Source organism: Rhinichthys klamathensis, unplaced genomic scaffold (genome assembly GCF_029890125.1).
Source record: "Rhinichthys klamathensis goyatoka isolate OS25496 unplaced genomic scaffold, OSU_Roscu_1.1 h1tg000003l_1, whole genome shotgun sequence".
In the NCBI taxonomy this organism is placed as follows: Eukaryota; Metazoa; Chordata; class Actinopteri; order Cypriniformes; family Leuciscidae; genus Rhinichthys; species Rhinichthys klamathensis.
This window is the reverse complement of record NW_026606556.1, coordinates 3,708,687-3,734,028: the sequence shown is the minus strand read 5'-3', so window position 1 is coordinate 3,734,028 and position 25,342 is coordinate 3,708,687. Positions and strand designations below refer to the sequence as shown.

At 39.8% G+C, this 25,342-nt stretch overlaps 1 protein-coding gene across 3 annotated transcripts; it reads left to right on the top strand.

Annotated features, from left to right (window-relative positions):
* The first annotated feature begins 1,328 nt into the window (after positions 1 to 1,328).
* On the top strand, positions 1,329 to 24,889 carry nolc1 (nucleolar and coiled-body phosphoprotein 1). Of its 3 annotated transcripts, none has more exons than XM_056249648.1 (15): positions 1,329 to 1,488; positions 4,886 to 4,941; positions 5,068 to 5,222; positions 9,505 to 9,611; positions 9,703 to 9,820; positions 9,927 to 10,051; positions 14,243 to 14,369; positions 14,677 to 14,739; positions 16,418 to 16,483; positions 16,583 to 17,106; positions 17,179 to 17,239; positions 19,071 to 20,051; positions 20,988 to 21,067; positions 23,858 to 23,941; positions 24,059 to 24,889. In XM_056249648.1, exons 1-15 carry the CDS (start codon positions 1,363 to 1,365, stop codon positions 24,215 to 24,217), a joined length of 2,832 nt encoding a protein of 943 aa, XP_056105623.1. In that variant the 5' UTR covers positions 1,329 to 1,362; the 3' UTR covers positions 24,218 to 24,889. The 3 variants fall into 3 exon arrangements, with proteins under 3 accessions (XP_056105623.1, XP_056105631.1, XP_056105638.1); XM_056249656.1 differs by having other exon boundaries at positions 14,677 to 14,745; positions 16,427 to 16,483; XM_056249663.1 differs by having other exon boundaries at positions 23,881 to 23,941; positions 24,059 to 24,218.
* The last annotated feature ends 453 nt before the right edge of the window (positions 24,890 to 25,342 follow it).

The window sequence follows — 25,342 nt, the reverse complement described above, 5'->3', positions numbered from 1 at the left end:
TTTACTAATTCATCTGCCTTTTCATTCCCCCTTATCCCTATACTGGGAACCCATATCAACTTTACCTGTCTTCCTTGGATTACTATTTTTGTTAGTTTTTACTGACTGGAGTACTTCAAACAGAATATCTTGTCGACTTCTTGAATTGAATGACCTAAGGCTTGTTAAAACTGATGATGAATCTGAGCATACCAAAACTTTGTTCTGTCCCGTCTTTTCTACCCATCGGATAATGCAATTAATGTTGCCAGCATTTCCCCTGTATAAACCCCTAATTTATTAGATGTTATCCTATTGATACCTATTCCTTTATCTGGTATCGCCACCACCCCAAATCCCCATCAAATTACTATGCTTGCATAATATAGAGCTGATCATATTAATGCCACATACAGTATATTATTTTCAGTGATGATCTACTTGCACCCTAATCTCTTCCCCTCAGACATCTCATCACATTAATTACGTTTTGCCACCTTTCCTCCATTTTCCTTATATGATCTGAAAATATCAATTGTGAATCCAAACTAAATCCTAAAAATGTAAAAGTTCCAAAACCCTCTCTGAATCTCTTCCATACATTATTAGCTTTATTCCTTCCTGAACTCTTTTCCTAGTAAAAAACAACAACTGACTGAGTCTTTTCTATAGAAAATCTAAATCCCCAATCATAACCCCACTCCACCACTTTATCCATTGCTTAGGATTATGCTTTAACCTGGTGGTGACCTTTGAATTGGCTTTGAGGGAGAAATCGATACACCTAAAAATAATAATAAAAAATAGTGCAAATATATAAATAAAATCTTGTCTACTTGCGTTATTGCCGTGTGTGTAGCAAGTTTTAAACTATGAAGCACAAAAAATGGGCTAATAATGAAAATATGTAAACAGTTTAAAAAAATCAAAACAAATTTAGCTACACTGTTGAAATCTACAAACTGTATAAAACTGTTTTCAGACCTTATTAACCATGTAAAGCCTTCTGTAACATGAATTCATAAGGACTCTAAATTATCAACATGATCAAAATTATTAAAAACAAATTATTGTACACAATCTATGACATGCCTTCTTTTGTCTGATTGTTAGCTTATATTTTTTTAAGTACAAGGCCTTAGTAGGTATAATAGCTTTTTCATCAGAGAGAGTACAGAGGGATGGAAGCAAGAATTTTAAGTTGATTAAAGGAGGGGGATGTAGTGGGGTTTCAAAAACCTGAATTCATGAATGAAGAATTTAGCAAGTCCTATCTAAAAGTCGAAAATGTTATAATCGTACATTTAGTATGACGCACTCATCGTGCGCCATTTTCATAGGCTCCACGTGACGTTGAAATAGCCAATCGCGCTCCTCCTCCACATGAGTGCAACGAAGATGGCGCAAGACGGCAAGGTGCCCAGCGATCTCTACCAGCATGTGTACTCTTTTCTCGTGGAGAATAAGTTCGCCAAAGCTGCGAAAGAGTTTATAAAGCAGTCTAAAGTGGTAAGAGCCTTTCACGTGTTTATTAGAAGCCCTCGTGCGCGCGGAGGCAGTAGTCCTGGGATGTGTCGATCGGGGCGCGTAGATCTGCACACGCGTGGGACTGACACGCAGTTTCTCCTGAACACGTGTTTACGAGCCGCTGTATAAGATGTGCTTTAATAATACATTTAATTTCTGCCGGTTGTTTTATAATTTGTAACCTGTGCTATTACAGCAGTGTTTTATTCGTTTACATTTTTATTCTTAGTCCAGAAGTAATTATATTCATCACTATTCTCCTAAGACTTTTGCAACAGGTTCAGTGTTGGACAATGTTGGAATCAAACTGTAAATGTATAACATTTCCCAGACCTTACAGTATAACATATATAGCCTGGGATATCAAAACTAAGTAATACATTTATATGAAGAGTAGGCCTAATACATTTATACAATATTGCAGTTGACAAAAATAAACGAGAATTCAAAACTGACATATGCTGCATATTCATTATTCTTACAAATGTTTTATATAGCCACAGAGTTCTTAATATCTTCTAGTTTATGAGTGTCTCTGCTGCTGATGATCACCCCTCAAATTTGGAGTTTCTACTACTTTACATTTATATACATGCGTGCACAGTGGCGTCATGCCCATTCAAAGTGAGGGGGCACGTGCCCCCTCAGATTTTTCCTCCCTGATAATTTTTTTAAATTACTTGTTATAATCAGATTCAGCACGTTGTTCATCTTCAATCCGCAGCGGCGCCGAGCAGAGCGCACGTCAGAAACAGAGGACACAGGACAGGGTGTGTGTGTGCGCGCGTGTGTGTTCATCTGAGCCTCATTGGTCTGTCACTGCTCGTCAATGTCAGAATATTTGAGATGGCCAATGAAATCAAAGGAGGCGGGCTTTATGCTCACAGAAGCTTAGCGCGAATTTTAGACTCACTCGACGCTTCAGTCAGTGTACAGTCAAGTGCGAGATGTAAGTTGCTAAAGTAAACATTTCATATTTGACAGTTTTTTTAGTTCATAAATGTTAAACGAATGACGAAAATAATCAGGCACACGAATATACTTTTGTCTAATTTCGCCATTTTGAACTGAAAATAGGCCTATGTAACGTGACTCGTAATGGCTAATAATTAGTTTACTGTCATTGTGAGGGGAAAAGCCGTTTTCCTTGTCAGGCACAAGATTAATAATGAATGTATACATATTGAGAATTAATATAGTACAATTTGTAGCCTTAAAGGGATACTCCACCAGTTTTTCTTATTAAACTATGTTATTCCCTTAACTAAGACGAGTTGATACATACCTCTCTCGTCTCAGTGCGTGCACTATATCGCTCTGTATTGCCGCAAAACTATGTTAGCACTTAGCTTAGCCCATTCATTAAATATGGGCCAAGCAGAGAAGCGACCAAACACTTCCACGTTTTCCCTATGTAAACACAGTTACTCGAGTAGTGTAACTTGACCTGGGCTGGTGACACAAAATAAACCGTTGCGCTTTTCTAAGCGTTTAAAATTGATGACTATATTGTATGGCGGAATACCATAACAAGTGCTTTTGAGCACTTCGACTTGGCGCAATAATATCTTCACTCGTGAAAAGTCCCGGCTCCCGCTTCCTCTCCCCCTCCCTCTGACATTTCCGTCAATACAACCAACGTGACTTTTACTACCTGTGCTGTGCTATTAGCAAACTGCAGATCATTTGCAATGGCGGACTTTGTAGATGATTATGACTTCTTTGTAGAAGACCCAGAGCCATATCTGTTTGAACCCGAGTACACAGAGGAGGAATTAGCTCTTATGGACCGTGAGAGGGAAAGATATGATCCAGAACAGACCGGAGCTTTCCCGAAAGCAGCTAACCAAGCTCTCCGCTGTATGTGGTGTGTTGGAATTCGGTGAAAAATGACAGCACTATGTACATTCTCCTTATTTTCACAACCCTTTACGATGCACGTTTTAACCATGATTGTATACAAACTAGCTTCCAACAACCTGTTACTTCGTCAACTCCGCTCAAACTACTACTACCGGCGCATGTCACGTTGGTTGTATTGACGGAAATGAGAGGGAGGGGGAGAGGAAGCGGGAGCCGGGACTTTTCACGAGTGAAGATATTATTGCGCCAAGTCGAAGTGCTCAAAAGCACTTGTTATGGTATTCCGCCATACAATATAGTCATCAATTTTAAACGCTTAGAAAAGCGCAACGGTTTATTTTGTGTCACCAGCCCAGGTCAAGTTACACTACTCGAGTAACTGTGTTTACATAGGGAAAACGTGGAAGTGTTTGGTCGCTTCTCTGCTTGGCCCATATTTAATGCATGGGCTAAGCTAAGTGCTAACATAGTTTTGCGGCAATACAGAGCGATATAGTGCACGCACTGAGACGAGAGAGGTATGTATCAACTCGTCTTAGTTAAGGGAATAACATAGTTTAATAAGAAAAACTGGTGGAGTATCCCTTTAAGTAAATTAAAAAAGCTCAGCTTTAGGAGGGGAAGGCAAGATCAGGAGACTGAGAGAAAAATAAAGAGTGATGGATAAGAAGTGAGAGCAGGTATTGACAAATAATCTACTGTCCGCTGACATGGTTTTAAGGCTATTTCTTATCCTTTTTTTGGCCTTCAAACGTCTTGAAATGCACATATCAGAGAAATAAAAATTTGAACCCCCTACCCACCTCAAATTTAGGACCTCTTTGATTATAAAGCCCTGTCTACGGCCCTGTATTAGGTATAAGATCAATAATGAATATGTACTGTGAATGAATTTAATAAACTTAGTTAGGCTACCTAGCTTTCCTAGTAGCTTTCAGTAACTCGTCTGAGAAAATGATTCATAAATCAACCTATCAGTTGACCCTATGTTTACTTTCTTCACTGACAGACAAAAATGGAAAGCCTATCAGTCAAAGTTCAACTTTAGGAGGGGAAGAGACAGGGCAAGAGAAAAACAAAGAGAAAAAGTGTGATGGAGATGAGGAGAGAAAAATAATCAGCTGCGTGACATGGTTTTAAAGCTGTTTGTATCCAGTTTTTTTGGCCTTCAAAACATCTTATAATGCACAGATACACATACTTTAACTTAGTCCTCAGATAGAGGAGGGTTGCTGCTAGCTCCGTTAAGGTATTTCTGTCCCTCCCAAACTGCATTGAAATAGTATGTTTCGCAGCCAGAATTAAAAAAAATTCAGGGGGAGAAACCCCCCTGACCCCTCCTAACATGATCCATATCACCCGTCAGAAAACAATTGCAACGTCTCAGATTGTGCCCCCCCAGAATTTTGGCTTGCATGACGCCCCTGTGCGTGCATATAGCATTTGTGTATTTAAGTTGTACAATTTTGTACTACAAGTATTATAGTTTGCAATCTTATCTGTTTCCTCTAATCAGAAACCCCAGGACCAAAATGACGACAGTCTCCTGGACATCTTCAATTTCTGGGTGAAGTAAGTATAAGCTGTCTTTTAATTGTTTGTATGGCATTGGCAACTGTTGCTCACTCTTGCTCATGCCGGTAGTTTTGCTGTCATTTCCACTGTTGGGTTGTAATCACTACAACTTCTTTCCTCAAGGTCCCCAGAAACCAAAAAGCGTAAAGCGGTCACCAGTGGCCCTGTGGCTGTCAATGGCCCGTCAGCCAAGAAAGCAAAGAAAGATGCAGAGAGTTCAAGCAGTGAAGACTCCAGCAGTGAAGAGGAAGCTGCACCTGCCAAGAAAGCAGTACAAGGTACATAGCTGTCAAGTTTCTTATTAGGATTCCACTTAATGGCCCTGTTTACACCTCGTATCGAGATGCGTTTTGGTCGATCGGATAACAAGTGGAGGACGCTGAGGGTTGAGTATCGTTTCGATTGGAGCGATTCCGATTCTTATCGAATCCGGATCTTATCGATTCTTGTTTCCGATTCCAATATTTAAAAAAAAACATAAAAAAACAAAGGGCAAAATCTTGAATAATAAATATTACTACCTTTTATTCTTTCCAATTTTAAGCAATAACCAATAAAATAGTTCAAGTGAAAGGAGTCTCTTCAAATAAAGATTGTTGATTACATTACTTCAGTAGGTGGCAAAACTCGACTGTTCAATTTTTTTTCATTGAATCATTCAAGAAGACTCGGGAGATTAATTCAAAAACAGAGAATCATCCATTCATTAAACAGGTATTTATGAATGAGACACCGAATTAATTAGTTTTAAAAGTGTTTGAATTAATGAATCAAATTAGTTTTTTAATTTTATTTTTTAAATAGACTGGAACATATTATTCTGTGTAGATGTAATTATGATCTCCATTTTAAACAAAACAAAAATAATTTTAAACCAAATAGATTCTCACTAACCCAACCCTAGGTCTAAAATGTCTTGAGCTTTTCCACTTTCGACCACTTCCAGAGGTAGTCGAACACTCATTCGACTAGATTGGTTTCGTGGTGTAAACGCTCATGTGTTCCAAAAGACGTCTAATCTCCTCCGCCTACTGACCTAATGCGTGAACATTATGGGAAACGCGCTAGCCAGACGGGATATAAACTTTGTCGGCTGAAGACTCAAGTTTGGTTTGAAGTTTGTTCGGCTGGTCTTGTGGCTGTCAGAACAGAAACTAAAGCTGCTGCTCTCCATATTTCGTCGTCTCCGGGAGCATTCATATGTAAATTGCGTGAGCTTATTCTGTCCATTAGATCGAAAGATCTAAAAAAATCCCATACATTTACCCGCTCATAGACCATCCCTTCGAAGAAATCAGGATAGAAGTGTTTGAAAGTGGACAAAAGAGACAAATTAAAACTCCTGGGGCCTCATTTATAAACGTTGCGTACGCACAAAAGAAGGCGTACGCCGCTCTCTACGCAATAATTGGTATTTATAAAAAGCAATCTTGACGGTAAAATGTGCGGTCCTTCACGCAAGCTCTGACCCAGGCGTACGCACAAAAACGGGTGAAATGAGAAATGGCGACACCGTCGGCAGATGGAAGAAACACGTGAAAGTGTGTGAAACTAGACCGTTGTGTAAAATAAATGGCAATACTGCCTCTCATAAATAACACGAAGACTTCACAAAGCAAGTCTTACAATTAACAGCCTACACGAACACCCGTTTGATCGATCTGCATCTGATATTCTCGCCAATGTGTCCGTCTGGCGGAGCAGATATAGCTAGATATAGCTAGATAGTCAGTCGGATAGATAGATAGATAGATAGATGTATTATTTGTCCTCTGGGTAAAGTTGTTTTCATAGTAAAATGTCTTTATCAGCTACGGAATCATGGTATTCATGCATATGCCTCTAGTTTGTTTTATTTTTGATAAAATAACGTATGACGTAGACCTATGTCTCAACCAATCAGAAAGCTGCAAGAAATTACATTTGTGCTGAACTATTTCCCATTTCCAAGTAGATTATAACCGACATCTGTAGCTTGTCATTTCTTTTTTATTTCGGCCACAGTCCGAGGTTGTGAGGCTACAGCATACGGCATCTGCAACCTTTTGCCACAAGTGCCTTTTTGGCATTAGTAATGCCCACACTGTGCCCTCCAAACAACATTTTTCTCCTCTTTTCCACCTCGCCAACGATAACTTCTACTTCACATTGAGTGAAGTTACGTTTTTTTGATTTCCTTTCTATGTTTGCCATGATTTCGCAATCGATGAATATTAACTTGTGGGCGTTTCACAGACTATTTATGGGCAACTATGGGCGTGACATGAAGCCGCAAAAGCTGCGCTACATTTAGAATTGATTGTGATTTATTAAGGGAAAAATGCGTAGGATGTGCGTGCGCACGGTTTTATAAATCCGAATATTTCTGTGATTACGCACGTCCTATGTTTCATCCGTACGCCACTTCTGACGCAAATCCTACGCAAAGTTTTATAAATGAGGCCCCAGGTGTAAATGTGTATGTCTCCCTCGTCTACTTGTTATACGATTGACCAAAACACATCTTAATACCAGTCTAAACGGGGCCAATGATTCACAAATTAGATTTAATTGGTTGGACTGTATGTTGGTATTGTTGGTGCTGCCAGAGAAAAACATAGCAATAAAAATGTTGTTGCAGAGTAGAAAAGGAATGTATTTTTTTGCAGTGTTCTGTCTCAAGAAAATATTCATGAACATAATTCGGGTTCCAGTATTTATTTCTTGATTTCAAACTGTACTCTGTTTTTGTCTCTTACCCTCACAAAAGGCTGCGTATACTGTATCAAAAATACAGTATAAACATTAATATTGTGAGTGAAATATTTAGAGCCCGACCGATATGGATTTTTGGGGGCCGATACCGATATTAGGGAGTAAAAAAAGCCCGATACCGATATATCGGCCGATATTATTTATGTGTATATTATAATACAGTAGCAATATTATTTATGTGTATTATAGTACAGTATACCAGTCAAAAGTTTGGACACTTTCCTATTGGTGTGTACAAACTTTTGATGGGTACTTTACACAGTAGCTATAAACAGAATAAATATATTTTATAAACACGTTTTGCAATGATCACTCACATGTGGTAATCAAACACTTGTGTGACACAGATATGTAATGGAGGCAGGGGGAATGATAGAATGAGAATTATCCAGCTGAGCTGTAACCAAACTAGTTTGCATTGCATGTTATATTATATTATATTCTAAATACTGTTGCATAATCTTCACTAACGACTTTGTCTTTTAATTTAGTCATAACTATATCAATAAATATATAAAAAGTGTCACTGACAAAACCTTATTATCTTCTATTTTTACTCTTAATTCCTCTAATCTCTACCAGTGGAGGAAGAACTCAGATCTTTTTACTAAAGTAAAATTAATAATATCATAATGAAAACGCTTTTAATTACATATGTACAGTACTTTTATAGTATTTTAAATAATTAGTAAGCAAAATGTACTAAACGTGAAACTAGGCTACTCTTAATGCAAAATGGCCCTATATAAAGTGTTATAATTATATAAATGTTTGGAATATTGCTTGATGTTGTAACGTAGCGTTATCAGGCAGAATGAGCTTTAACACGGTGTCTACACCGGACGCGGCCGTTACTGCTCGCGTCGCAACAGTTTACCCTGACAAAGCAGAATCAGTTTACTGTCGGAGATCAATCGCGCCACGCATTTTAATCAAAGTTTCATCAACCAATTGCCTTAATAAATAATAAGTAGGCCTAAATATAGCAGACAATATAATCAGGACTTCTCAGCTGCACGCTTGCAATAGTCACAAAGATCACATACGTGACAGAGGCTGGTAGCAGAGAAATCAATTCTGGGAATTACACTGCGCAAATCACAAGTAGGCTACTACCCACCGGATGAAGAAGGGTTGGCTCTCACTCTCCACAGGCTACATAAAATATTCATTTTATTTTATTTTATTTTTCGTGTTCGCATTTATGAGGAAAAAAACATGTTACAGACGCAACAGTTCAGCACTACGGACGCATTTTTTAAAAATATTAATTTATCGGCCATTATAAATGCCGATACCGATAGTTAGGAAAATGCCTAAAATCGGCCGATAATATCGGCCCGCCGATATATCGGTCGGGCTCTAGAAATATTATTACAATTTAAAATAACTGGTTTCTTTTCTATTAATGTAATTTATAAATCATTCTCCGTTGTTTTGGTGCCAAAATAACTTATCAATGTAATAACAGTTGTGAGGCTTAATAGTTTTTGTGGAAAAGTGTTGCATATATATATATATATATATATATATATATATATATATATATATATATATATATATATATATATATATATATATATATATATAAAAGATTATTTTATGAATAGAAAGAACAGCATTTGACAGTGTTTGAAATTGAAATCTTTTGTAACATTATAAATGTCTTGACTGACACTTTTGATCAATTTAATATGTCCTTGTTGAATAAGTGTTAATTTCTTTCAAAGGGAAAAAAATCTTACTGTCCCCAAACTTTTGAATGGTTGTTTTTCAACACTGATATGAAGAATTGTGTGTTTCCAGTGAAAGCTCCTGCTCCAAAGAAAGCAGCAGCTGTAGCTGCTAAAAAGAGCAGCAGCTCTGACTCCAGTGACTCTGAGGATGAAGCTCCGGCTAAAACAGCAGCAAAGGTCAGGAAGTTGATGTTGTTTACATGAGCGTGTGGGATTTCTCTGCTAGAATGCCTCTTCCTGAATCTCGGCTTGTTGAATTGTTGTGCAGAAACCTGCAGCTGTGAAACCTGTTGTTCAGCCAGTGGCAGCAGCCAGAAAGAAAGACACCAGTTCCAGCAGTGAAGAGTCTGACTCTGAGGAGGAGCCCGCCAAAACTCCAGCTAAAGGTGAGCTGAAGCTCGAGGTCATATTCTCAATCACTACTTCACCTGTGTATTACTCGGGGCTTACTCAGTCAGTTGCATGTTCAAAGTGATGATCTGTGGTCTCCAGGGGCCAAGCCTGTGGCAGGGACCCCTAAATCGGCGTCCACTCCTGTACCTGCAGCTCAGAAGAAGCAGGACAGCAGCAGCAGTGAGGACAGCTCGAGTGAATCTGAGGACGAGGCTCCAGCTAAGGTCTTTTAACATACTAACATGCATTAGAATTCACTATTTATTTTTCTGTTTCCCAAATTGTTTTAATTGCTTATTACATAGTTACATTTTTAGATCATAGGATATTTTTGCCATATCATAAATTTAATATCACGATTATTTTCAGATTATCAAGATTCTTTTTCATGATGGTTTTACTATTTTGCAAGTGACTGGGCGTTACAGCCAAACTAATGTCCCTATTTAAAAAAACCTAGCCTTACAAGGAAACAAAATATAAAATAAAAAAGAATGGCAGACATTTAGGCCAAAGTGACGAAAATAAAAATCTTTGTCATTATTTTCTTTGCTATTAAAAGATAAGAACAAAGATACACATTACATACACACAACATAATCTACAACTGAAATAAACAGTGCTTTATATTTTCAGCTACAGTAGGTGTATTTAACAGTAACATTTAAGAAAGATTAAGATAAATTAAGAACAAATATAAAAATAAAACACTACATAGACTTAAGTTAAGCCCAATTTATACTTCTGCGTCGACCTCCCGCCGTAGCTATGTCGTAGGCTGTGTGTAGCGCGCGTACCCTTCGGCGTACCCTGACGTGCACCTCTCCAAAAATGTAACAACGCATCAATTCTACGCGGATGCAAGCGCTGTGATTGGTCTGCTAGAACCGCTCCCTCGGGTTTCACATGTTCCCTCTGCGTCCAACAAGTATAAATGAAAACCAACGCGTAGTCTACAGCATAGAGGCTCCGGCGTAGGTCCGACGCAGAAGCATAAATCAGCCTTTAAGAGCAGTGAGTGATTTTCTGTTTTCTGTTTTTTTTATGAACATTAAAGGGATAGTTCACCCAAAAATAAAGATTGCCATCATTTACCCTCTCAAGTTGTTTTAAACCCGAATAAGTTTCTTTCTTCAGTTGAAAATAAGTTATTTTGAAGAATGTGTGTAACCAAACAGTTGCTGGTCCCCAGAGACTTCCATAATATATTTTTTCCTACTATGTAAGTCAATGGAGACCAGCAGCTGTTTGGTTACACACATTCTTCAAAATATCATATTTTGTGTTCAGCACAAGAAAGAAATTAATACAGGTTTGGAACAACATTAGAGCGAGTAAATAAGGACAGAATTTTCATATTTGGGTGAACTGTCCCTTTAAGGACAAGCGGCAGCATGTTTACTATTGGGCTACTGTCTCTTTAAAGGGATACTCCACTTTTTTTGGAAATAGGCTCATTTTACAACTCCCCCAGAGTTAAACTGTTGAGTTTTACTGTTTTTGAATTCATTCAGCCGATCTCCGGTTCTGGCGGTACCACTTTTAGCATAGCTTAGCATACATCATTGAAGTGGACAAGACCATTAGCATTTCTAAAAAAAAAATGACCAAAGAGTTTCGATATTTTTCCTATTTAAAACTTGACTCTTCTGTAGTTACATCGTGCACTAAGACCGACGGAAAATGTAAAGTTGCGATTTTCTAGGCTGATATGGCTAGGAACTATACTCTCATTCCTGCGTAATAATCAAGAAACTTCTCTGCCGTACCATGAGTGCAGCAGGCGTAATGATATGACGCAGCGCCTGAAAATAGGCCACCTTCCGTCAACACAACGGAACTATTTTCAGGCGCTGCGTCATATCATTACGCCTGCTGCACTCATGGTACGGCAGTAAAGTTTCTTGATTATTACGCAGGAATGAAAGTATAGTTCCTGTAAGTAAAGTATAGTTCGCCTGAATGGGTTCAAAAACGGTAAAACTCAACAGTTTAACTCTGGGGGAGTTGTAAAATGAGCCTATTTCCAAAAAAAGTGGAGTATCCCTTTAAGACCTGCACTCATCTAATATACATGCATATGACAGCACACACTCGATTTTCTCTTAAATGTTTGCTTTCACTTTTGACACAACCTACTGTGTTAATGTAAACCTTGTGTGTATTTGACAGTATTAGCGCAATAAGACTCGAAATATAACTTAGTTACTTACTAACCAGTCGCTGTTTCCAGGCTTATAGTGCCTGTGTGCTTCGGGTGTATGCGCTCAGTAAAGCTCATGTTAGAACAGCGCATCAGCACGCGAATGAAATGTTTAACCATGCAAATAATGAACTTTTGTGAATTGCAGTGTCTAAGGGTGCTCCGATTGATCGGTCGCCGATCATAATCGGCCGATAATTGCTTTGGGATGTGTGATCGGCGGTCTCTATAAAGGCCGATCCAGAAAAGCCGATCAGATGAGGCAAAACTCGCGAGACAATTTTTTTACGCACTGGTAAAAATGGCTTCACCGGTCTGGCAATTCTATTCTACAACAGGGCTCTCAAGTATCAAGCATTGAGCGTGACAGTCACTCATTTAGGTCTTTTGTCACGCTCTCCCGCCACACATTGTATTTCTCACGCTGAAAAACTATTTGTAATATATTTAATATTTCGCAGCGGCCAAAACTCTGGCCGCGCCGCTCTCACTGTGGAACCGGCATGAATCAAGCGCGTTTCCTCTGGTGTTGTTCGTCGAGCTACACAATAGCCAATCAGAAAATAGCACTATTGTATCTGGGTAAGATTTAACGCAACAACCAATGACAAAAATGTATCCAACCCCCCCTCCCTGTGCGTCCGTCAAATCACTCGTACATATTTTCTCTCATCAAAACTGAATATGTTCATCAGCGGTTACAGTTATATCAAGCAAGGATACGTTTGTGTTTTATTTTGTGATTACACCGGAATGAATAAGAGTCCGCAACGGCGATAGATTGAAGCGCGTGTCCGAGTGAAGACTGCGCGAGACACAGAGCACTGTATCCATGCAACTGATCGCCGCGGCAACGAGCGTGCAGCTTGAGTTCAAAAACACATTTTAGCGCTAGATTTCTTATTTAATAGCGAACTAAATGAATAATCTGCTAGTTAACTGAAGATGTTTTATTTATTTATATTAGGTACATGGTGGGACAGACTTCACTGGATCTAAAAAAATCACTGGATCTAAAAAAATCAATCTAAACATAGATATGACCAGTAGTGGTGGCTTTCTTAATGTTTAAAATAATTTTGCAAGGGTTCTTCACACACACACACACACACACACACACACACACACACACACACACACACACACACACACACAGGTTTGTCTACCTCTCTCTTCCTCTCTAAATGCCCACAAAATCTGACGAAGCATCCCAGAAAAAAGCAAAGTTATAGATACAGATATGGAAGTTTTTTTTTTTTTTTTTTTTTTTTTTTTTTTTTTTTGTTGCTGTGCACTTTACTACCTGTGGTCCTTTAAGTGTATTAGAAAAACTGATGGCTGACTGACTCTAAACTAAAAACAGCAACAAAAAAAGGCTATAGTCAAAATAATGTTTAAAGTAGTCTAAAGCTAAATTTAAAGACTTCATTTTATTTTATATTCTACAGGAAAGTTGTATGTCAAGCCCTAAGCTGCTCCCAATAACCAAGCTTCTATGTTAATACATGTTGCTTGCAAATAAATACACAGGTGTCAATTCAATATGCATTGTCTTCTCTTAAATGTAATACTTAATGTACATTGTTGTTAAATATAGTTTAATAAGTAATGCTACATGATAAAAAGAAGTCTTCAAATAGACCCTGTAATCGGTTATCGGTATCGGGTGATACAGCTTCCAGTAATCGGCGATCGGTGATCGGCCCCAAAAATCCTGATCGGAGCACCCCTAGCAGTGTCCCGTGAGTGTAACTCTACCTCTGCGTGTAAATATACGTTGCGTCGTACAGTATGTTGAGACTGAGGCGCCAGAACTGCAACTGATAGAATGCACTGTAGAAGGATACTACGACATTTCTTCAAAAGCAGATCGTGGAGACATTTTAATTGTCCATGATCAAAAATCGTGATATCGCACACCCCTATTTTAAAATGTAATCAAATGAGTTTTGAAAAATTCCTTTTTATTTTGGCTAACATACCGGGGACTTTGTATTTAAATAGCAGTTTTTCTGAGGTTTAATATTCACATTAGGGAATTTTATTTAAGATAAAAAGAATAAACTAGTCTTATAAACCATGATTTATGTACTTTAGACGCTAATGTGAAAGTGAAGAAACGTTCACAAATTTCACAGTTCCATATTTATATAAAAAAAAATTCTTTTTGTTGATGGTTTGAGATTGATATGTTCCTTTCACTTTATCACAGAAAGCAGTAAAAGCAGCAGTCCCGGTGAAGACCCCTCCAGCCAAACCTGCGGACCCTGCAGAGTCCAGCAGTGAGGAGTCGTCCTCAGACGAGGAAGATGCCCCTCCTACTAAGAAAGCCAAGACTGGTATTACTGCTTTTCTTTCACATCTGTCTTAAAGGTGCACTGAAAAGAGGGTTTTTCTGGCTTATATCACCAATATTACAGTGATCTTGGACTTTACACTGAAAACTTCACCATAGGTGCAGCATTCACCAGATCATGTGATCTCAACATAACATTAAATGGCTTTTCAGGACAGTATATGACTAGAGTCTGTCATGAACATACTTCATTTGAACATTTGTCAGAAAACCTTAGTGCACCTTATATGAGGCAAAAATTATTTTCTGAAAAAGGACACCAATGTGAAATTGAGCATCTCTATTCACAGGACAATTCAGTGCCGTCCCGCCCCCTGCAGCACTGACAACTCGTGCTCCAGTCAAAGCCCCCGGTAAGAGTTTGAGGTGTCCTGTAGGGCTGCTCGACTAAGCCAAAAATCATAATCACTATTATTTTGGTCAGTATTATAATCACTATTATTTAACTCGGCCATATGACCAAATCCTTATAGTAATATATTTTTTTTTTACGATGGTGATATACACTCACCGGCCACTTTATTAGGTACCCCATGCTAGTAACGGGTTGGACCCCCTTTTGCCTTCAGAACTGCCTCAATTCTTCGTGGCATAGATTCAACAAGGTGCTGGAAGCATTCCTCAGGGAGTTTGGTCCATATTGACATGATGGCATCACACAGTTGCCGCAGATTTGTCGGCTGCACATCCATGATGCGAATCTCCCGTTCCACCACATCCCAAAGATGCTCTATTGGGTTGAGATCTGGTGACTGTGGAGGCCATTTTAGTACAGTGAACTCATTGTCATGTTCAAGAAACCAATTTGAAATGATTAGAGCTTTGTGACATGGTGGAAGTAGCCATCAGAGGATGGGTACATGGTGGCCATAAAGGGATGGACATGGTCAGAAACAATGCTCAGGTAGGCCGTGGCATTTAAACGATGCCCAATTGGCACTAAGGGGCCTAAAGTGTGCCAGGAAAACATCCCCCACACCATTACACCACCACCACCAGCCTGCACAGTGGTAACAAGGCATGATGGTTCCATGTTCTCATTCTGTTTACGCCAAATTCTGACTCTAACATCTGAATGTCTCAACAGAAATCGAGACTCATCAGACCAGGCAACATTTTTCCAGTCTTCAACTGGTCAATTTTGGTGAGCTCTTGCAAATTGTAGCCTCTTTTTCCTATTTGTAGTGGAGATGAGTGGTACCCGGTGGAGTCTTCTGCTGTTGTAGCCCATCCGCCTCAAGGTTGTGCGTGTTGTGGCTTCACAAATGCTTTGCTGCATACCTCGGTTGTAACGAGTGGTTATTTCAGTCACTGTTGCCCTTCTATCAGCTCGAACCAGTCTGGCCATTCTCCTCTGACCTCTGGCATCAACAAGGCATTTCCGCCCACAGAACTGCCGCTCACTGGATGTTTTTTCTTTTTCGGACCATTCTCTGTAAACCCTAGAGATGGTTGTGCGTGAAAATCCCAGTAGATTAGCAGTTTCTGAAATACTCAGACCAGCCCTTCTGGCACCAACAATCATGCCACGTTCAAAGTCACTCAAATCACCTTTCTTCCCCATACTGATGCTCGGTTTGAACTGCAGGAGATTGTCTTGACCATGTCTACATGCCTAAATGCACTGAGTTGCCGCCATGTGATTGGCTGCTTAGAAATTAAGTGTTAACGAGCAGTTGGACAGGTGTACCTAATAAAGTGGCCGGTGAGTGTATATTATAAGTATATATTTGCTGGAAATAAGGTTGCTATGACATCTACATTGTAATTTCGATACCAGAGCAGAATACTAGGCAAACGAGATGGACGTATCGCCCAGTCCTAGTACATTTGAATTAAAAAAAGGCAGTTTTTAAAGGCATTATAACAAAACTGCCATGATGTACAAAGTCTTTAGTTTATATATAATTCTTTAATGTGTTACTATCATAGGGATTGGTTAGAAAATGTGCTTGCTTATTAAGATGTCCAAATTATAGGTGCAAGTTCTTCAAGCAAAATATAATTTCTTTTTCCTATCCTTTTTCCAAGCGGCCGCAGTTAAGACTGTGACTCCCAAAGCTTCTGCTAAGAAGGACTCCAGTTCTGACAGCTCTGGTACGTCACTCTCTGCAGATTATCACCACCAGGTCACTATTGGGGGTTTGTTTTTCCCCTCTGTGTCTCTTGAGTGCTAATGAACTTTCTTTTTCTCAGATTCAAGCTCAGAGGATGAAGCAAAGAAGCCAGCGGTCAAAGCTGTGCCCGTGAAAGCAGCCCCAGTTAAGAAGCCTCCTACAAAGGTTGCTCCTGCTCAGAAAAAGGACTCTTCAAGCTCAGATTCTTCAAGCTCCGAGGACGAAGCAGCAAAGCCAGCTGTCAAAGTCACACCTGCAAAAGCTGCATCTGCTAAATCTACACCTGCTAAAGTCACTCAAGCTAAAGCCGTACCCGCTAAAGTCACTCCAGCTGCAGACGAATCTTCTAGCTCTGAAGACTCTGACGATGAAGAGGCCAAGAAACCAGCAGCTAAAGTTGTCCCAGTTAAACCTGCGCCCGCCAAGAAAACGCCAGCTAAAGTCACGCCTGCTGCAAAAGAATCTTCTTCATCCAGCTCAGAGTCTGAAGACGACGCACCGGCCACAAAGCCTACTCCGGCCAAGGCAACCCCTGCTAAATCTGCAACTCCAAAGACAACTCCTGCTAAAGCTGCTCCTCAAAAGAAAACTCCTGCAAAAGCTGCTACTCCAAAGGCAACCCCTGCTAAAGCTGCTCCTCAAAAGAAAACTCCTGCAAAAGCTGCTACTCCAAAGGCAACCCCTGCTAAAGCTGCTCCTCAAACAACTGCTAAGAAAGATGATTCCTCAAGTTCAGGTCTGTTGTTGTCATTATGTCCAGTTATTTTATTTCCAAATTACTTGGAAACATATGGTGCACTCTCATTATGTACTATATAGCAAATCTCAAGTGCTTGATTGTTATTTTTTAAATGAAGTCTTGCAAAACCCTTGAAAAAGCCATATTTATGAAGAGGTACTTGTAAAGTGCTTGAATTATTGAAAGACAATGTATATAAAATTAGTTTAATAAAAAAAAACCCCCACAAATATAATATTTTCACACTAAATTAACGCTGTAGCCTGTCTGATATAGATATTGAGCCGTTTCTCATATATTTTTTCCAGGTATCATATGTAGGGATGCACCGAAATGAAAATTCTTGGCCGAAACCGAAAAAGAGGAAACCAAGGCCGAAAACCGCAACACCGAAAGAAATTATGCCAATTATTAGTACCATTGCATTTATGGCTATGACTGTGTACAAACTTTACTAAAATCAAGGCATTTCAATTGCATAAATTTAATATAAAATTTTCCTGATGGTTAGAGGATAGTTACTTGAGTCGCCCCCTGTCGTTTCAAAGAATAGTACAACGGCGAGCGCGTCGAGTATAAACGCCTCGACCGTTTGGAGAGGTGCACGCGCTGTCTGTGGAGACTCGCGCTGCGGAGGAAGGCGAAAGTATAAACAAGGCTTCCGTCTCCTCGTGGGTTCAGATATACTGAAATACGCATGGAAATACGTCCACACCGCAGACATGTTGCTTGAGACGAGCACATGCAGGTCGCGGTTTCTGTTTGCGTCATCACAACATTTCGGCCAAATTGTTTCGGTGATAAGTCTTTCAGCCGAAAACCGAAAATGCACTTTTGCGCCATTTTCGGCCAAAAATATTCGGTGACCGAATATTCGGTGCATCCCTAATCATATATTCATGAAGAAAAATCTATTTAAATGAGAAAAAAGATCTTTGTCATGGTATCCCTTCAATGGTTAAGGGGATTTCCCATGATTGGGACGGCACTAGTCAATTAATTGATCTTTGTGAAGCATCAGATTCAGCTTCACCCCGCTTTGCTTGGAGGTTGCGCCTAAGGTGTTGTTCAAAGTTTAAAATAATAATTTCTTTGTTTACAACCTTGCTTCGTTCCAGAATGAATCGGCTTTTTTTTTTTTTTTGCATGGTCTACTAACTCGCTCTCAAAGTCAGTCCCTTGCCGCCACCTACTGGCACAACTATATAGCCTGCACTGAAGTTGTTGATAAACCCCCATCAGACCGTTTCTCAATACCAAGTACGTCAACATTATAATATAAATTATTATTTATTGAACAATAATAGTATTTAATATATATTAAATAAGTTGTATTTTGGATACCTTATATCTAATTTGAGTAAAAAACAGAAAATCTAAAAAAGAAATTGGGCAAGCAAATCCTTAGATTGAAATGTAATTAAACTGTATTAAAATGTAATTGGTTAACCGCCAAACCGCGAGATTTGTTGCTGCTTCACCGCGGTAAGAAAAAATCCCATACCGTCACAGCCCTACTATATAATAACTTTTGTTATTGCTTATATCATTGCAAAAATGTAAGCTATCGTACAGTTTCATATACTCAAATTGGATACATTATTTCTAGCTACTTTTTTCTTCCATGCAGTACTCGTGTTATTTTATAGCAAATCTCAACTGCCAGTTTTGAATTTTTTTGCCATTATTTGGAATGGATTAACTAACATTTGTTTCATCATAGTTGTTCATTCAGGTTTGGAATGATGCGAGTATAAGTAAAGAGATCCAGAGTGAGTGCTGATGATCAAGATTGTATTAGCTTATAGATCTGTTTTACCTCCCACAGATTCGGACAGTTCTGAAGATGAGGCACCAGCTAAACCAGCAGTCACGTCCAAGCCTTTGAGCACTCAGAAGAAACCTGCCACCACACCGGTATCCAAACCTGCCCCAGCCAAACCAACCAATAAACCAGCGGAGAGCAGCTCAGACTCGGACAGCTCTTCAGATGAAGAGGAACCTCAAAAGAAAGCCGCCTCCACCACACCTGTATCCAAATCTAAACCTGTGGCTACCTCAGCCAAATCTACCCCTGCAGCTAAACCCGCTGAAAGCAGTTCAGATTCAGACAGCTCATCAGATGAGGAACCACAGAAGAAAGTCGCCGCCACCACACCGGTATCCAAACCGGCTACCCCAGCGAAACCTGCAGCTAAACCAGCCGGGAGCAGTTCTGACTCTGAGACTGACAGCTCTGATTCAGAGGCCGAGACTCCAGCTGCTAAGACCCCGAAACCAGCAGCGACTGCTAAGAGCCCTGCCTCTGCTGCTAAACCACCGGCTCCAGCCAGTAAGGCCACAGCCAAGTCCAGCAGCAGTGAAGACGACAGTTCCAGTGAAGACGAGAAGAAAGTAAAGGCTACTGTGACGCCCAAAGCAGCAGCAGCAGCTAAACCAGTCGTTAAGCCAGTCGTGAAGGCAGTCACGAAGCCAGCTGTGAAGAAAGCCGAGAGCAGTAGCTCAGATTCATCAGACAGCTCAGACTCTGAGGCGGAAGTGAAGAAGACTCCCGCCAAGCCTGCAGTCGCCAATGGAAAGCCTGCGAAACAAACCCCCACCTCTGCAGCGAAGACGCCGGCCAAAAAGACAGCAGAGTCTTCATCCTCGGATGACAGCAGTTCTGATGAAGAGGAGCCGTCTAAAACACCGGCTGTCAAAACTCCACCCGCTAAAAAAGCACAGGCTGCTAAAGCCAAAGCCAGCAGCTCTTCTGAGGACTCGTCTGAGGAAGAGGAAACCAAGACTCCGGTCACTTCTGCAACAAATGGTATTGGCTGATGCAAACGTGTGTTGCTGGCTCTAAGGCCGGTTCTTATTACCTTTAACAGAGAGTGTTATGTATTACATAAACACAAAAAAATTGAAACTTTCAACTATTTCGCCTACAACACCGAGCACCACTCAGCACTTGAAAATAAAAAAGCTAAGTCTCGAGACATTTTATAAGACTTTAACTAACTTGATGTTATTTTTAAAAACATGGCACTTGCGTGCGAGATGCGAGCACCATTTAGCACATTCACAGAAGACGCGTTTTTGCGTTCACTCAAGACAGGGTCAAGGTCAGTGGAATTGGAAAAAAAAGTCAAGACTATTTTTTTTTAAAGTTAAACTTTTTTAAATTGACTGCAAGATGCAAGTACAACAGTCAAAGACAAACATCAAGTGTATATTTATTTACATAGAAAAACAATGGTGGCACAGTGGAATGCAAAATGAGTTTTATTTATTTATTAAAATGACACTCTAAATAAGAAAAACTCATGACTATTTTTGTCACAATCGAATTTGTAACGTAAGATGACCTGCGGGGGTCTGGGGTTGGGCGGCTGCGTTAAATGCGTTAATACTCTAAACTTTAATAACCAAATCCAATTCCCCATAACCAATTAATTAAATTAACACGTTATAGCGACAGCCCTATTACAGCTTTTTTTTTTTTTTTACAGCCCTATACTGCTCTTACACAAAGAGAACACTCAAGTCATAATTGAATACAATGGTGTTTAGAGTTCACATGTTGGTAAGCTAACAATGTGATACTCTACAAAACATGCACAGCAAATTTGGTTTGCTCCATTTTGTGTCTGGACGCAGTTCACATGTCAGTGTAAAACTGTTGATATGTAAGTGTTTATTGTAAATTGTTTAACTTTCTTTTTAAAGCACTCACATTTGTTTTTTGTCTCTCTTCCTCCAACAGGCACACAGAGCAAGACAACACCCAAGAATAAAAAAGTCCCCACATCCACACCTCAGACCTTCCCCAGAACCAAACAGAAGGTAAATGCCTGTGTTTGTTTGTGTGTGTGTGTGTGTTGGCTCAGTGCATATTCAAACACCCAGGGGTTGAGGATTCTGATTCCTGGAAACATGTGACAAACACTAGTACAGGTCCTTCTCAAAAAATTAGCATATTGTGATAAAGTTCATTATTTTCCATAATGTAATGATCAAAATTAAACTTTCATATATTTTAGATTCATTGCACACCAACTGAAATATTTCAGGTCTTTTATTGTTTTAATTCTGATGATTTTGGCATACAGCTCATGAAAACCCAAAATTCCTGTCTAAAAAAATTAGCATATTTCATCCGACCAATAAAAGAAGTGTTTTTAATACAAAAAAAAAGTCAACCTTCAAATAATTATGTTCAGTTATGCACTCAATAGTCAATACTTGGTCGGGAATCCTTTTGCAGAAATGAGTGCTTCAATGCGGCGTGGCATGGAGGCAATCAGCCTGTGGCACTGCTGAGGTGTTATGGAGGCCCAGGATGCTTCGATAGCGGCCTTAAGCTCATCCAGAGTGTTGGGTCTTGCGTCTCTCAACTTTCTCTTCACAATATCCCACAGATTCTCTATGGGGTTCAGGTCAGGAGAGTTGGCAGGCCAATTGAGCACAGTAATACCATGGTCAGTAAACCATTTACCAGTGGTTTTGGCACTGTGAGCAGGTGCCAGGTCGTGCTGAAAAATGAAATCTTCATCTCCATAAAGCTTTTCAGCAGATGGAAGCATGAAGTGCTCCAAAATCTCCTGATAGCTAGCTGTATTGACCCTGCCCTTGATAAAACACAGTGCACCAACACCAGCAGCTGACATGGCACCCAAGACCATCACTGACTGTGGGTACTTGACACTGGACTTCAGGCATTTTGGCATTTCCTTCTCCCCAGTCTTCCTCCAGACTCTGGCACCTTGATTTCCTAATGACATGCAAAACTGAGCAACAGTCCAGTGCTGCTTCTCTGTAGCCCAGGTCAGGCGCTTCTGCCGCTGTTTCTGGTTCAAAAGTGGCTTGACCTGGGGAATGCGGCACCTGTAGCCCATTTCCTGCACACGCCTGTGCACGGTGGCTCTGGATGTTTCTACTCCAGACTCAGTCCACTGCTTCCGCAGGTCCCCCAAGGTCTGGAATCGGTCCTTCTCCACAATCTTCCTCAGGGTCCGGTCACCTCTTCTCGTTGTGCAGCGTTTTTTGCCACACTTTTTCCTTCCCACAGACTTCCCACTGAGGTGCCTTGATACAGCACTCTGGGAACAGACTATTTGTTCAGAAATTTCTTTCTGTCTTACCCTCTTGCTTGAGGGTGTCAATGATGGCCTTCTGGACAGCAGTCAGGTTGGCAGTCTTACCCATGATTGCGGTTTTGAGTAATGAAACAGGCTGGGAGTTTTTAAAAGCCTCAGGAATCTTTTGCAGGTGTTTAGAGTTAATTAGTTGATTCAGATGATTAGGTTAATAGCTTGTTTAGAGACCCTTTTCATGATATGCTAATTTTGAGACAGGAATTTTGGGTTTTCATGAGCTGTATGCCAAAATCATCAGTATTAAAACAATAAAAGACCTGAAATATTTCAGTTGGTGTGCAATGAATCTAAAATATATGAAAGTTTAATTTTTATCATTACATTATGGAAATAATGAACTTTATCACAATATGCTAATTTTTTGAGAAGGACCTGTATATCGGCTTCAGTGATATGAAATCTGAGAGATTTCTCTGCATCTTATTCAAAGTCCGTTCCACCAAAACCGAACTTTTGAAGCCTCAAAGTAATCCACATGAATTAGAGCTGCAGGATTCGGAATTAAATTGAATCACGATTTCTTTTGTGAGAAATGGAGATTGCGATTCTCCCACGATTCTGAAGAAAAAAGACAAAATAAACAAAATAACATTTAAATAGACTAAAGCCATTACAGTTTTGTCAGAACCTGGAGTTTACAAGATATATTAATTTGGACAACCTCTCATTCATCAAGACTTGTTTCGTTATTGGATGAATGAGTTTTTGTGAATAAATCTATGAATGATTTAATGACAAACACTTTTCGTTTGTCGCCACCTACTGGTGTAACGATAAGCAATACGATACAAGTGTCAACATACTTTTTTTTTATCCCAGTACGCTTTTATACCGTTATTTAAATGTTTGTAACACAAAAATAACACTAATGTGTGGTTGAAAAGACTGTTTGTGCCTCATACTTTACATTTACATAGCAGCTGCTTTGTGCAGATCAGCGGAAGCACGAACGCGGATTTGAATGTTGCAGTGTGATGATCGTACTTTCAAAGCTTAACCTTAGTTTTCAACCGGCGAGAAGCAGAGCGAGCGCTTTCAGGAAGTTCTGCTTTACACAAGCGCGAGCGTGAAGCTCAACTTCCAACGCTCGCTCTGCTCCGCACCAGTGGACACGCATCATTCATTAACATGGGCAGCGGCAAATCACGCGATGTGAAACGGGCATAATAGACATGGCTTCGTGGCCATTTAGGAATAAGATCGCAGTCTTTTACTGATTAATTGTGCTGCCCTAATATGATTTGAGAAGTTTAGACCAAGTCTTCAAAAAGAATTACATTTTTGTCTGGTGGACAAGTTTTAAAACTGGTAAAACACATTTTTTCAAATGATTATTATTAAATTGGCTGTTAGCAGAGGTAAATTCTCCGTTCCCACAGTAGGAAGCGCCACACAGCCATATTGTCACGACTGTTTGGTTATGCACTTCTGCTTAAATGCATTTTCTGTTTGTTTCTCGGTTGTGTGGCTTGTAAAGGAAACCAATGCTCCTTTCCGTAGAGTAAGAGACGAGGAAATTGATGTGGACCCCCGACTGGCAGACAATTCATTTGACGCAAAGGTGAGATTTATAAACACGTGAATGCATATTAGGCCAATATTTACTGTAAGGAGATTGTCCTCGTGCATGTGTAGTGCTTTGTTTCATTTGTTTGACTCTTTGATTATTTACTTCAAGATGGGCGCCAACGGAGACTGGGGGCAGAAAGCCAACAATGTGCTTAAATTTACCAAGGGCAAATCTTTCCGGCATGAAAAGACAAAGAAGAAGCGTGGCAGTTACGTTGGCGGCGCCATCTCCACCACAGTGAACTCAATAAAATTCGACAGCGAATGAATGAGATCACAATCTAAATGAACTTTGATTCCATTTGAATGAGCTCTCCCGCCTGTATCTCCCATTCTTTGCTGTATCGGCTCTAGCAAGCGCTGTTCTTACCCATCTACCCTCCCGCTGCTGTTCTGCCATCAGTACTGAGGTGAAGAAGGCAGAAATAGAGGCGGTTGGGGAAGTGTACGGTTTCATGATCTTCTACACTCAGTCCTTCATGCAGTTAGACATGGTGACCACGTGGTGGCATCGTTTCATTAGTTTTGCAATAGAAAGTCTTTTGATTAGCTTATGTCAAATCATTTTGGCTTTACTGTAAATGTTTCTTGAGGTTGGTTGACAAATTATGAATGGTTGTTCTAACAGGTAATTGTTGATATACTAGAAATAAAGGAGAGATTTTCTTTTTTTATTATGCGTCTTAAAGAAACGTCATTGTTATGGTTACGTTATGAGCCTTTCCATGTATTTTGAGCCTGGTGATCGTCTCATTTGAAGAAGCCATGTAATGACTCCGCCCACTTCTGTTCAACGGACCACTGGAAGACCGCCATCAGTCATCCTCATTCGATTTTAGTTTTGATATTTTATGGTTTCACTTCTGTTATGCAGGATTTTGTAATTTGGTCTCCCTTATAATCAGTCTTGTAACTGTAATAAAATTTGTCTGAAACTCAACTGTCTTTTTTTTATCAAACTCAACTGTCTTTTTTTTAATCAACTGTTATGACATGGCTGAGCTCATGACGGAACTTGTTTTGTTTGCCAAAATGTTTGCTGATAAACGGATTTAAATCCATCCTAAATGAAATGTTATAGCAATGTGTGACGAGTGGGTAACAGGTGCAAGTAACCGTAGCTGTGAGTTTAGCCTAAAAGATTCACTCAGTAGGGTCTAGTTAATTTGGGACCAGATGTTAAATGATAAAGTGGATGGGCCTGTATTGGTTTGAAGAATTGTTTACTGAATCTATCAGATTTACTGAATCAACATCTGACTCTCCAAACTGTGTGGTGTCTGTCTGGAAATAAAGCTTAGGTTTATTTAACGTTGTCAAAGAAGGATCAGTATCATTAAATACATGTTGCATACCAGCTAGTAAAGAGACACTCATGTAGGGCTGGGGGATA